At 35.3% G+C, this 13,684-nt stretch overlaps 1 protein-coding gene across 1 annotated transcript in view; it reads right to left on the bottom strand.

Annotated features, from left to right (window-relative positions):
• DMD (dystrophin) overlaps positions 1 to 13,684 on the bottom strand; it is a 1,698,782-nt gene that overhangs the window by 1,261,302 nt on the left and 423,796 nt on the right. Inside the window, exons 28-29 of the mRNA XM_060087208.1 lie at positions 7,794 to 7,949; positions 4,937 to 5,107 (exon numbers count right to left, since the gene is read on the bottom strand). Coding sequence (XP_059943191.1) covers positions 4,937 to 5,107; positions 7,794 to 7,949 — 327 coding nt within the window. The remainder of the gene's footprint in view (positions 1 to 4,936; positions 5,108 to 7,793; positions 7,950 to 13,684) is intronic.

Raw genomic sequence — 13,684 nt, 5'->3', positions numbered from 1 at the left:
AAGAGAGCAGGGGTTATCATGACAGCTCAGGGATCTTGTACAGTGCTGGTACTCCAACTCCCCAGGTGCTGGTAACCTCCCTTAGTTTGCCTTACCCTCCCCTTCTGTTGTCTCTGTCTCTACACTAGAGTCATCAGTGTTTCTGACCTCAACCTGGCAAAATCCATTATCAGACATTTGTACAGTACAAAGAGGGAATACATGTGATCATTCATGGAGTGACAAACATCACAGTTGTGGTTTTCTTATGGCATCTCTGTTGTCCAGACCATGCAGCTAGAAGTGATCCACTCTATCAAAATCTTAATATTAATTTTTTCTTCTTTATCACTACTCTGATGGAGGCAGATTGTTGAATTTAAAAATAGAATGAGGGACTTCCCTGGTGGCACAGTGGTTAAGAATCTACCTGCCAATGCAGGGGACACGGGTTCGAGCCCTGGTCCAGGAAGATCCCACATGCCACGGAGCAATGAAGCCCGTGCACCACAACTAATGAGCCTGTGCTCTAGAGCCCATGAGCCACAGCTACTGAGCCCGTGAGCCACAACTACTGAGCCCATGAGCCACAACTACTGAACCCACGTGCCACAACTACTGAAGCCTGTGCACCTACAGCCCGTGCTCCACAACAAGAGAAGCCACCGCAATGAGAAGCCCGCACACCACAATGAAGAGTAGCCCTCGCTTGCCGCAACTAGAGAAAGCCTGCACATAGCAATGAAGACCCAATGCAGCCAAAAATTAAAAAAAATAGAATGAAACAGCTACTGGGCTTTAGGAATTTCAAATTAGTATTAATGGTTTAACTTTGCAATTCCCATTATAAACTTTTTATCTTATTTCTGTTATTATTATTCTAAAATGTTTTATTCCTGTTATTTTAATTTTTTTTCTTGCAACTCCTGCAAGAGTGGGAGAATTAGCTGTTTCACCTAACACACAGAAACAAACACAGAGTCAAGCAAAATGAGGAGATAGGGGAATAGGTTCCAAATGAAAGGAGAAGTAAAAAAAAACACAGGAAAAAATATCTCAATGAAATGGAGATAAGGAATTTACCTGATAAATATTTCAAAGTAATGGTCAAAAAATGCTCACTGAACTCAGAAGAATGGATGAATACAGGGAGAACTTCAAAAGAGACAGAAAATATAAGTACCAAACAGAAACTAAAGAGCTGAAGATTATAATAACTGAACTTAAAAATACACTAAAGGAGTTCAACAGAAGACTAGAAAAAGCAGAAGAAAGAATCAGTAAAAATATGTGGAGATTAAACAACCTACTACTGAACAACCAATGGGTCAATGAGGAAATCAAAGAAGAAATTTAAAGAAATACCTTGAGGCAAATGCAAAAGGAAATATACCAAATCTACGGGATGGAGCAAAAGCAGTTTTAAGAGGGAAGTTCAAAGTTCATAGAAACATAGGCCTACCTCAAGAAATAAGGAAAATCTCAAATAAACAGTCTAACTTTACACCTAAAGGAAAGAGAAAAAGAAGAACAAACAAAGCCCAAAGTTATTAGAAAGAAGGAAATAATAATCGTCAGAGCAGAAATAAATGAAATAGAGACCAAAAAGACAACATAAAATATCAATGAAACTAAGAACAAGTCCTTTGGAAAGATAAGCAAAATGGACAATCCTTTAGGTAGACTCACTATGAAAAAAAGAGAGAGGGTTCAAATAAATAAGACCAGAAATGAAAGAGGAGAAATTACAACTGATACAGGACAGTGACTATAGCTGACAAAACTATATTACAAATTTTCAAGTTGCCAAAAAAGTAAATCTTAAAAGTTCTCATCACAAGAAGAAAAAGATTTGTAACTTTGCATAGTGACAGATGATAATGAGACTTGCTGTGGTGATCATTTCACAGTGTATGCAAATGTCGAAACTTTATGCTGTACACCTTAAACTAATACAATGTTATATGCCAATTATACTTCAATAAGAAGAAACCAAAAATAAATTAATTAATTTGTTTTGAAAAGAAGTCTGACATTTATCTTTTGAAATGGCAGGTGAGACTAATAGTCTGAGTCAAGTTCTCCATCTACCAAGAAAGCATCTGAAATGAGAATGTATTAAGGAGTCACGGGGTTTCATGTATGAAAGTTTAACTTTTTTTTCATTTTTAAGAAAGTAGAATCATTATCATAAATGTGACTGCTTTATATCTGTAAGCCACATGTTTTTACTATATGACTGTAATTTTTGAAAAAGCTTCAGCACCTTCCAAATGAGTTTATTAAAAAATTATGTAATTAAGATGTAAATGTGTATCCTTTTCATTTGACCACTAAGGGGTCTAAAAGTATATCATTAGCAGCTTAGTGTTTCAAAAGGTCAAGAAAGAGTGATAAATTATCATATAGACAAAGAAAAACGCCAGGTTTCTATCCTTTTTTTCCTGTTGGATCTCAAATTAGTATTGCTCCAGAGTTTTATGGAAAATGCTTCAGATAGACTCAATAAGCTGAGCCATCTCCAGAACACTCAAGCTTTCTAATATGACAAGGATTATCTAGAAACCTTGCCAAGTTCTTTATCTTATGATATTTTAATGATTTTATGGTGAGGCTAAAGCAAACATATCTCCTTAGGTGACATATTCAATGACCTTATGGAGACTCCGGAATTTTGAGTTCATATGTGGCATACTTCTGTAGTTTCACCTCAGCCAGTTATAAATTATAGTCAGAATTGTTCAAATTCCCTTCATGTATAGCTCTACTCGTTTGTGCACCATTATGTTAGCATTCCTCATTATATTTAGAAAGCTACTCTAGTAATATGGGATGAATTGTGTCCCCTAAATATTCATGATGAAGTCCTAACCCCAGTACCTAACCCCAGTACCTCAGAATGTGACCCTATTTGCAGATAGGACATTTAAAGAGGTAATTAAGTTAAAAAAAAAAGGTCATTAGGGTAGACCCTAATCCAATATGACTGGTTTCCTTATAAGAGAAATTGGGAGACATGCATGTACAGAGGGAAGACCATCTGAAGACAGCTATTTACAAGACATGGAGAGAGTCCTCAGAAAAAAACAACCCTGCCAAAGCCTTGACCTCAGACTTCCAGCCTCCAGAAATGTGAGAAAATAAACTTCTGTTGTTTAATTAAGCCTCTCAGTCTGTGGTATTTTGTTAGGCCGCCCTAGTAAACTAACATATCCATTAAACTGGATATGAACAACCAAATATATTGTCCCTAGCATTAAGGGAAGGATGACAGAATGAAGCCTGGATCATTTTCATGAATCCTCTACATGTCCCATGGATGTTTTACCATATTTTATACTTTAATAGATCATAAATATTTTCTGGGCTTTTTTATTTATGAGTACTTATGGTTGAAACTGCCATCAGTAGGTCATATATATATAGAGAGATAGATCATTCAGGACTTTCTCTGTCTTTATCTTAGGATGGAAAAGGAAAAGTTGATACTGCTCTGGCCAAAACTGCTTTCTGTCCCCGAGAATGCATTCTCTCTTTCTTCATATTAGTATAAGACCTACTCATCATTTCAGCAGGACACACTGGCTACCCAGCCAGATAGAGACCATCTTTCGCCACCCTCCCTGAAGGCTAGATATGATCATGTGATTAAGATCTGGCAAATGGAATTTTGGCTTATTTCTTATAGCAGCCCAGCCTGCACCTAAATACATGATTGTCATTGATCCCAACTCAATTATCACATAGAAATATGATGTTTGTTTGGGTGATAAGGGGAAATAAAAGGCCAATGTCACTTCTAATCTGTACCCTCAGTACAATCACTACTCTAATAATCTCACAATATATACGATCCTGAACTAATAACTGCAAGTAAGTATCTTATCTCTAACAACAAATCTATTCTGAAAGGGAAGAAAAAGACATTTATTCCCTACAGTTTATTTGACAAAAATTGTATGTAACAAATTTTTACATCTACTTGTCATCTGAATCTACATAAAGAAAATCAGTTTTCAGTTTTGATCTCACTGTATGACTAAGTTTTTACATAATGCAATTAAAATTTCCCAAATTTGGATAATCTAGATAGGCTTCTTGAATTCAAAATAAAGCACAGATCTCTTAAACATCTAGTTAACGCAGGCACGTTTGTTAATTTTAAAAAATGAGGGGGCAGAGCGTGCTATGATTTATTTTTTTCTAAGTGCCCAAAGGCTTGGCAAAGTTTAAGGTGAAAAAGCATTATTAATATCAACTATTTACTTTATATTAACACACTTTTAAGTAATGCAGTAATATATCAACTGAAAAAAAATATTAAGCTATTAGTGCCTTGACCTTGAACTGTAGAGAACAATGATGTCTGATTGGATTTTAGAGAAACAGCAAGAATCTACCAGCTGAGGATTAAAGGAAATCCCGTGTCATTTGGTGATGGAAACGATAGTGGTCATACAGACCCCATGAGATTTTTTCTATTGTTGAGACATCAACAATCTGCTGATCTTGCGAGTCTGTCCTGCCCAACTGTCTGCAGTCTCCGCATCTTTGCCTTCCTCATGGCTGTGGGGTCCACCTGAATAGTCTCTCTTAGGCAAGCTAGGGAACATAGAATCTCATCTTTGGACTGACTTTCTGACTAATGATGTATATATTTTTAAGGATTGATGTATATATTTTAATGGATGTATATATTTTTATGAATGTATTTTTATTCATAACCTATCTAATTCTAAACAAGCTTTGGAGAGACACTTGCTAAAGCTTCCCACTGGCTCTATTGTAATCTTGAAATATACAGTTAAACTACTGATGAATTTTTGAGGAACGGGAGAATGAAGCACAATAATATTTATGAATCTATTATTGTTGCACACTAATAGTTCCTTGAAAAATCATATTGCTGTATGTTTTCATGTATGCTAAAAATAACCTTCAGTGATATAGGTTTTACCTTTCCCCAGGCAACTTCAGAATCCAAATTACTAGGCATTCCTTCAACTGATGATCTCTTTGTCAATTCCATATCTGTAGCTGCCAGCCACTCTGTCAAGGCATTCATTTCCTTTCGCATCTTACGGGACAATTTCAAGCATTTCTCCAACTGTTGCTTTCTTTCTGTTACCTGGAAAGAATGATAATAAAATGTAGTTTGGTTTACTTTTTAAATTCAAGTTTAATTTTAGCTACTTAACTGGAAATTTCATATTTTTGTCATTTTAAAATAATCTTTTTCTTACTTTTTAAAAATATTTTAGAAAAATTCTGAATATTAATAGTGAATAAGAACAGTCTAGGGAAGATGAGATCGTTTCTCCAAAAGATAGTGTCCTGCATCAGGTAGAAAGAAAAGGTATTATTATTTTCTCTAATATAAATAAAAAATAAATTATGGACAAATTTTTAAAATAAATAGAATGATATAAATCAAACTGAAGATATGACACGTTTCTTTTAGAAACCCTTCAGTCATCTGTCAAAGAGATGGGCAAGAACATTTACAAATGAGGCTTTCCCTTGCTGGTAAGGAATCAAAATGGGGAAAGAATACTATTTCTCTCCAAAGGCAAAAATATTTATAAAATATTTAGAATAGCCAATTTTATTGTCATTGCACCTTTAAAGTGTCTCACTTTTGCACAAAAACAACACAAAGAATAGGTCGCTTCCTCCTTAAATATACATTTATTACCCAAAGCGGGCAACAAAATTTGATACCATAACAAAATTTTCACTCTCAATAATAGAGAAATCATGACTTGATCCTGTGTTCCAGTTCTCAGTGTTTAAAACTAAGACCCTCAAAGTCAAATTGTTCCATGTTCTCACACAGAGAATGAACAAATTTGTGTTTCTCCACCACTTTTCCTGATGTGCCTACATCTTGTGTGAGTTGGTTGGTTGAAAAAAAAGGATGGTAAAAAAGTCTATGGTAGGGGCTTCCCTGGTGGCGCAGTGGTTGAGAGTCTGCCTGCCGATGCAGGGGACACGGGTTCGTGCCCCGGTCTGGGAAGATCCCACAGGCCACGGAGCGGCTGGGCCCGTGAGCCATGGCCGCTGAGCCTGCGCGTCCGGAGCCTGTGCTCCGCAATGGGAGAGGCCACAACAGTGAGAGGCCCACGTACTGCAAAAAAAAAAAAAAAAAGTCTATGGTATTTTGTTATGGCAGCCTAAGCTGACTAATACAAAAAAGTAACAATATATTGAACTGAGACAAGTAAAATGATTTAAATTCTGAAGACCATTAAAATAGAAGGGTTTGTATATTTATAAAAAAAGAATAATACATTAACATATCCTCTGTTTCCATAAAACAAAACCACTACTGTTGAAGGTGCTTGGAAGATTTAAATACGAACATTTTTTTCTCAGAAAAGGAATACATGACTTCTGCCATTTTATAATATGATATTTGTACATAGTCCCTTTATCACTAATGTTTCTAAATCTTTATTTCAAAAATAAATGCCTGCCCCACATTTTTGCTGTGTTCTGTCATGCTTTTAAAGCTAAGTATGATTTCTTAGTAATCGTTCATTTTGCTTTAATGATATTACTCAGTGCCAAATGGTTAAATAAACATACACTTCCAAATCTACATTTTCAGGGATAAATAGGTCTTCACATCATTGTAAGAATCATTCACTCCTTAATAATAATCAACTCAGGACACTAATAGTCTTCTAATGTCATTTTTATTGTTTTAAATTCAAAGTGATTTATTCTACATTACTTTATGTTAAATTTACTCTTGCAAAGGCAAAGATTTTGTGCAAATTCTTCAAGGCAAAGAAAAGGCCCAGACAATAATTTATATTTGAAACAGCAAATTCTCTTTCAAATTTTTTTTTTTTTTTGCGGTACGCGGGCCTCTCACCATTGTGGCCTCTCCCATTGCAGAGCACAGGCTCCGGATGCGCAGGCTCAGCGGCCATGGCTCACGGGCCTAGCCGCTCAGCTGCACGTGGGATCTTCCCAGACCGGGGCACGAACCTGTGTCCCCTGAATCGGCAGGTGAACTCTCAACCACTGTTAGAAGGTTTTTAAAATATAAAAATAAAGACTATCAACTAATATGAATGGTGATTTTCAGATTTTCATTTGAATCTAAAACTCACTTTCAGTGATAAGTAATTTGCAATTTGTAGCTTCAAGACATAACCTTCAATATACTTTCAGGGTGCAATATTAGAATTCTGACTCTGCATGGCTACTTCTCAAATATGGGCAACATTTACATTTGTGTCTAAGATGAAGTGACAATTTTCTCATTGATGATTGTTATATTCAATAAAGTTGGGAACCTGAGCCGTAAAAACAGACTCTTTTCTCCCCACTGGTCTCAGTAAAGCTCTTTCTATGTAGAATGTATCAACTCCACTGTACCTAAATATAAGTCCTAAATATAAGTAGGTATATTAGTTTATAAAATTACCAGCCTTTGAGTCATCACAAGTAAATATAGACAATGAAAAGAAGGGGCAAGTTTAGAACAAAGAAACCCTTTTAGAATTATCTGATGGACCAATAAAAATCTCTCTGAGCTGTACATATTTTTTAATGTAGACTGAAAAGAAGACCCTCGCTGATTAATTACTGTTTCTTAAGAACTGCAAATTGGAATTTATCTCTCTCTCTCTCTATGTATGTATATATGTACGTATCTATGTATCCATGTATCTATCTATCTGTAGGGAGTAAATGATTTAGCCTTCCTAAGACATTAATTGTGCATAATTACTGACTCTTACTTTACAATATATAAGGAAAGTGGGAAGTAGCCAGTGCTTATGGTTTCAGCATGCACACACCTTTGCTCCCAGCTCATTATAATGCAATTTCAAAGCCGTTACTCTTTCATCAAGCTCTTTAGGGTTTTCCGTCTGCTTCTTCTGTACAATCTGACGTCCAGTTTTAATCACCATTTCCACTTCAGACTTCACTTCACTCAGACTTTTATACAAGTTCTAAGTTAAAACATAAAAAAAAACAGAATAATAAGCAATAGTGTCTAGTTCATACTATTACAAATAAAAAGAAACGGGTAGAGATCATCTGAAATGATATTCTATGGTTACAGTTTTAATGGAGTAGCATTTTGCAGCTGTGGTCAATATCCAGCTTTTGCATTTTCTGTTGATTTAATGCTTCTATTTTTAATTATATGTACACATAAAGACATGCATATTGTGTAGTTACACTTACCAAAGTAAGGGTACATAACACATATATTTAATTCTTCATTCCAAGTTTATAAAGATCATTTCTAAAAGTTATATGATTTCTATAGGGTTGGTCAAAAGGTTCCTTCAGTTTTTAAAGTAAAAATGAAAGACACATTTTTCACTTTCACCAAGAACTTTATTGAACAACACATTCATTGTTTTGTTCCACTACCTTCTGCCATTTCAGGCAGCTTAATAATTCCACCTTCGCAAAATGTCTTTATCTTTTTGAGCAAAGAACTGTTCCAGGTGGCTTTTATGGTCTTCCAGGGAATTGAAATGTTTTCTATTAAGAGAATTTTGTAAAGACTGAAATAAATGGAAATCTGAAGGTGCAATGTCTGGTGAATACAGCAGATGAATCAGAACTTCCTAGCCAAGCTGTAACAGTTTTTGCCTGGTCATCAAAGAAACGTGTGGTCTTGCGTTATCCTGATGGAAGATTATGCATTTTCTATTGACTAATTCTGGACTCTTTTTGTCAAGTGCTGCTTTCAGTTGGTTTAATTGGGAGCAGTACTTGATGGAATTAATCGTTTGGTTTTCCAGTAAAAGCTCGTAATACAGGACTCCCTTCCAATCCCATCATATGCAGAACATCACCTTCTTTGGATGAAGACCAGCCTTTGGCGTGGTTGGTGGTGGTTCATTTTGCTTGGCCCACGATCTCTTCCGTTCCACACTGTTGTACAGTATCCACTTTCCATCACCCGTCACAATTTGTTTTCAAAACAGAACGTTTTCATTACATTTAAGTAGAGAATTGCATGTGGAAATGCGGTCAAGAAGTATTTTTTCACTTAACTTATGTGGAACCCAAACACCAAAGCAATTCACATAACCAAGCTGGTGCAAATGATGTTCAACGCTTGATTTGGATATTTTGAGTATGTTGGCTATCTCCTGCGTGGTATAACATTGATAGTTCCCAAAAAATGTCTCAATCGCTATCAACATCAACTGGTCTACCCAACCCTGGAGCGTCATCCAGTGAGAAATCTCCAGCACGAAACTTCGCAAACCACTTTTTTTTTTTAAACATCTTTATTGGAGTATAATTGCTTTACAATGGTGTGTTAGTTTCTGCTTTATAACAAAGTGAATCAGTTATACATATACATATATCCCCATATCTCTTCCCTCTTGCATCTCCCTCCCTCCCAACCTCCCGATCCCACCCCTCTAGGTGGTCACAAAGCACCGAGCTGATCTCCCTGTGCTATGCGGTTGCTTCCCACTAGCTATCTATTTCACGTTTGGTAGTATGTATGTCCATGCCACTCTCTTTGTCCCAGCGTACCCTTTCCCCTCCCCATATCATCCAGTCCATTCTCTAGTAGGTCTGCGTCTTTATTCCTGTCTTGCCCCTAGGTCCTTCAGGACCAACTTTTTTTTTTTTTAGATTCCATATATATGTGCTAGCATATGATATTTGTTTTTCTCTTTATGACTTACTTCACTCTGTAGGACAGACTCTAGGTCTATCCACCTCACTACAAATAACTCAATTTCGTTTCTTCTTATGGCGAGTAATATTCCATTGTATATATGTGCCACATCTTCTTTATCCATTCATCTGTTGATGGACACTTAGGTTGCTTCCATGTCCTGGCTATTGTAAATAGAGCTGCAATGAACATTTTGGTACATGACTCTTTTTGAATTACGGTTTTCTCAGGGTATATGCCCAGTAGTGGGATTGCTGGGTCGTATGGTAGTTCTATTTTTAAGGAACCTCCACACTGTTCTCCATAGTGGCTGTATCAATTTACATTCCCACCAACAGTGCAAGAGTGTTCCCTTTTCTCCACACCCACTCCAGCATTTATTGTTTGGAGATTTTTTGATGATGGCCATTCTGACTGGTGTGAGATGATATCTCATTGTAGTTTTGATTTGCATTTCTCTAATGATTAATGATGCTGAGCATTCTTTCATGTGTTTGTTTGCAATCTGTATATCTTCTTTGGAGAAATGTCTATTTAGGTCTTCTGCCTATTTTTGGATTGGGTTGTTTGCTTTTTTGATATTGAGCTGCATGAGCTGCTTGTATATTTTGGAGATTAATCCTTTGTCCGTTGATTCATTTGCAAATATTTTCTCCCATTCTGAGGGTTGTGTTTTCGTCTTGTTTATGGTTTTCCTTTGCTGTGCAAAAGCTTTGAAGTTTCATTAGGTCCCATTTGTTTATTTTTGTTTTTATTTCCATTTCTCTAGGAGGTGGGTCAAAAAGGATCTTGCTGTGATTTATATCATAGAGTGTTCTAACTATCTTTTCCTCTAAGAGTTTGATAGTTTCTGGCCTTACATTTAGGTCTTTAATCCATTTTGAGTTTATTTTTGTGTATGGTGTTGGGGAGTGTTCTAATTTCATTCTTTTATATGTAGCTGTCCAGTTTTCCCAGCATCATTTATTGAAGAGGCTGTTTTTTCTCCACTGTATATTCTTGCCTCCTTTATCAAAGATAAGGTGACCATATGTGCGTGGGTTTATCTCTGGGCTTTCTATCCTGTTCTATTGATCTATATTTCTGTTTTTGTGCCAGTACCATACTGTCTTGATTACTGTAGCTTTGTAGTATAGTCTGAAGTCAGGGAGCCCGGCAAACCACTTTTGACGTGTTTGATCAGCCACAGCACCTTCTCCATACACTGAATAAATTTTTTTTTGCGTTTTTACCTTTCTTGAAATAATAAAGCATAAGATGCTGAAAACGTTGCTTTTTTCCTCCCATCTTCAATATTAAAATGGCTACACAAAAATTCACCAATTTTGATGTGTTTTTTTTAGATGCATGCTGATATGACAGGTGTCACAATACAAGCTAACAAAATTGTTTTGAATGAAGTTAAACACAACTAAGTGCTAGTGGAGCCATCTTACAGTAAAAACCAAACAAACTTTTTGGCCAACCCAACTTTTTAAATGTTACAATTATATAATTCTAGCTGTGAGTTTGGAAAAATTCATTTACTCATTCCCCAGGTATTTGTTGAGTGCCTGCTTATACCAGACAGTATTTGAGTCACTAGAGAATCAGTGGTGGCCAAGGCAGACATGTTCAGTGTTGTTCTCATGGTGCTACATTACAGTCGGGATAAAACATCTAAATTTCCAGACCATAATTTCAATATATATTAAATCATATATAAGGAGGGAGGGTAATTTTAAATGTTAATTAATTATACAAATTTATTTTCTTAATGGGGCTGATTAATTAACTATAGACTGATAGAAAATATTATGTAAAACTCACATGTACATCACAACTATAAAAAACACATATATTGGTTCACAGTAGTATACTGTCATAACAAATCCTCATGAAACAAATGTCATAGCTTTTCCTTGTAGTTATTTTACTTGGAAAGATATGTGCATTTTAATGTATGTATATATGTATGCATGCATACATGTACATATGTATATGTCTATATGTATACATGCATATGTAATAGTTTACTTATACATTGCTGCATTAATTTTTTCATTGGTGAGTCTGAACAACAAATATTTATTTTATTGGTACTAAGAAATAAAGCTGCTAGTAGGTAATTGCTGTTATTTGGGAGTCAGGAAAGAAATTAGGTTTGTTTTTTTCTTTTCAGTTGAAAATCAGTGTTTAAAACAAAGCATTTTGTAAATGCTAAGCAATTATCCTATTCATTAAGGCTACATACATAAATATTTCCACCTTAATCCCTTCTTTGATGATTGCCTGATGTTATTATTCCTTATTAATAATTGTGAGCTCTTTCTGAACTTCCCATATGATTTTTTAATTCATTTACTTCTATCTTAGGACTTATAAACATATCTGGGTATTCAGAAACATTTAAATCATTAATTAGCACACTGGGACTGAATTCTTGAATTTTGGAATCAGAGATACTTCCAAATGACTTACTATTTAAATTTTTTTAAATGTCAATTATTTACCTTTATGAGGAAAGCTCACTCAAAGTACTAAATAGCCATTTACATCATATCATTCAATAGACAGATAAAATATTTATCATTAAGAAAGGAAAATAGCTTTTATATTTGTTTGTGTTCATGTTTGTAAGACTTTTTTTTTAAGGCCGCGCCATGTAGCATATGGGATCTTAGTTCCCCAACCAGGGATAGAACCCGTGCCCCCTGCATTGGAAGCACGGAGTCTTAACCACTGGACCGCCAGGGAAGTCCCTGTAAGACTTTTTTTAACAGAACAAAAATTACCTGAAAGCAAATGCCATGATTATAGTATATGTAAGAGAGCATCTTAAGTAATGAAAAATTACAAAAGTTGTAAAGAAAATATATCCTTATGGAAGAACGACTTGAATTGGTACTGACATTTAAACCAGAACAAGAACTAGATTGAGTAAATACTTTGATCTGTTTCCTCTGTACTGAATCAGGGCATAGTAACCACCTGGGTGCAGGTAGGGTGTTTTTTTTTTGTCAGTTCATATTTACTAGCAGACAAGTTTTATGAGGTAACATTAGAGACCTGTTCCTAGAAAAGAATGAACCGCTCTCCCTTTGTGAATATACTTAGCCATGATGATAATGTATGTGAGTCATTTTGCTTTCAATTTTTTTTAAATGTAAGAGGAAATATGCTCCCATGTATTCCTAATGTTACTTATCTAATACCAGCTAATATATAAAATGATATTCAAAATTTCTTTTGGGGGTGAGAATATTTATAATAATGATGCCATTGAAATGCAGCCTGTGTTATTAAGCTATGTTACTGAATAAAAATTACTCCATAATTTTTCACAAAGAAAATTTTTGTTTAAAAGAATGATATTTTCCCATTCATAATGATATGACTGAAATGTACCCAAGGGTTTCTTTCTCATTTATGTCATGGAGTAGAAGCAGGAACAATACTTAAACACAAAGTACTAAATAAACTTTTTTCCCATTAATGTTAATAGCACTCAGTGTTTTTATTTTATGTGAATTTCTACCTTGATACTCCATAGTACACACACATTTATAATAATACTTATATTACTCTAGTAGATGCCCTCATAATTCAGCTTTACGTTATCAGAAGAGTCATCTGACTTGGTGAATTTTCAATAAGTGGAACAAAGAACACTGCTCGAAATCCCTGTAGTGAAGATTTACACTACAGGCTAATAGTCGGTGCCTCTTTATTCTGTCTTTGTGGTCTGGCAGAATTTCACTGCATATCCAGCCCTGATATTTAATGGAAAGATACTAGGGTTTGGAGCAAGCGTGCCTGGATTGGAATTTTGCTTTTGCCTTTCACTTGCTTGTCTTTAACTTCTCTCATTTAATCTGTGGCCTTGAGAATTAAAGGTGACTTGTGTGGATCACTTAGCTTCCTTGGCACTCATTTCTAGAATTGTTTTTATTACTGCAGATACTGCTGTTGTTGCTGTTTCCAGACTAACATATTTCTTTCCAGGATTTCCATTTAAAAATATTTTCAAAGTTCCATAAGAATTAAACA

The sequence above is a fragment of the Mesoplodon densirostris genome, chromosome X (assembly GCF_025265405.1).
Source record: "Mesoplodon densirostris isolate mMesDen1 chromosome X, mMesDen1 primary haplotype, whole genome shotgun sequence".
NCBI lineage: Eukaryota > Metazoa > Chordata > Mammalia > Artiodactyla > Ziphiidae > Mesoplodon > Mesoplodon densirostris.
Note: the sequence above shows the minus strand (reverse complement) of the source record. Positions and strands in the feature narration are given on the sequence as shown.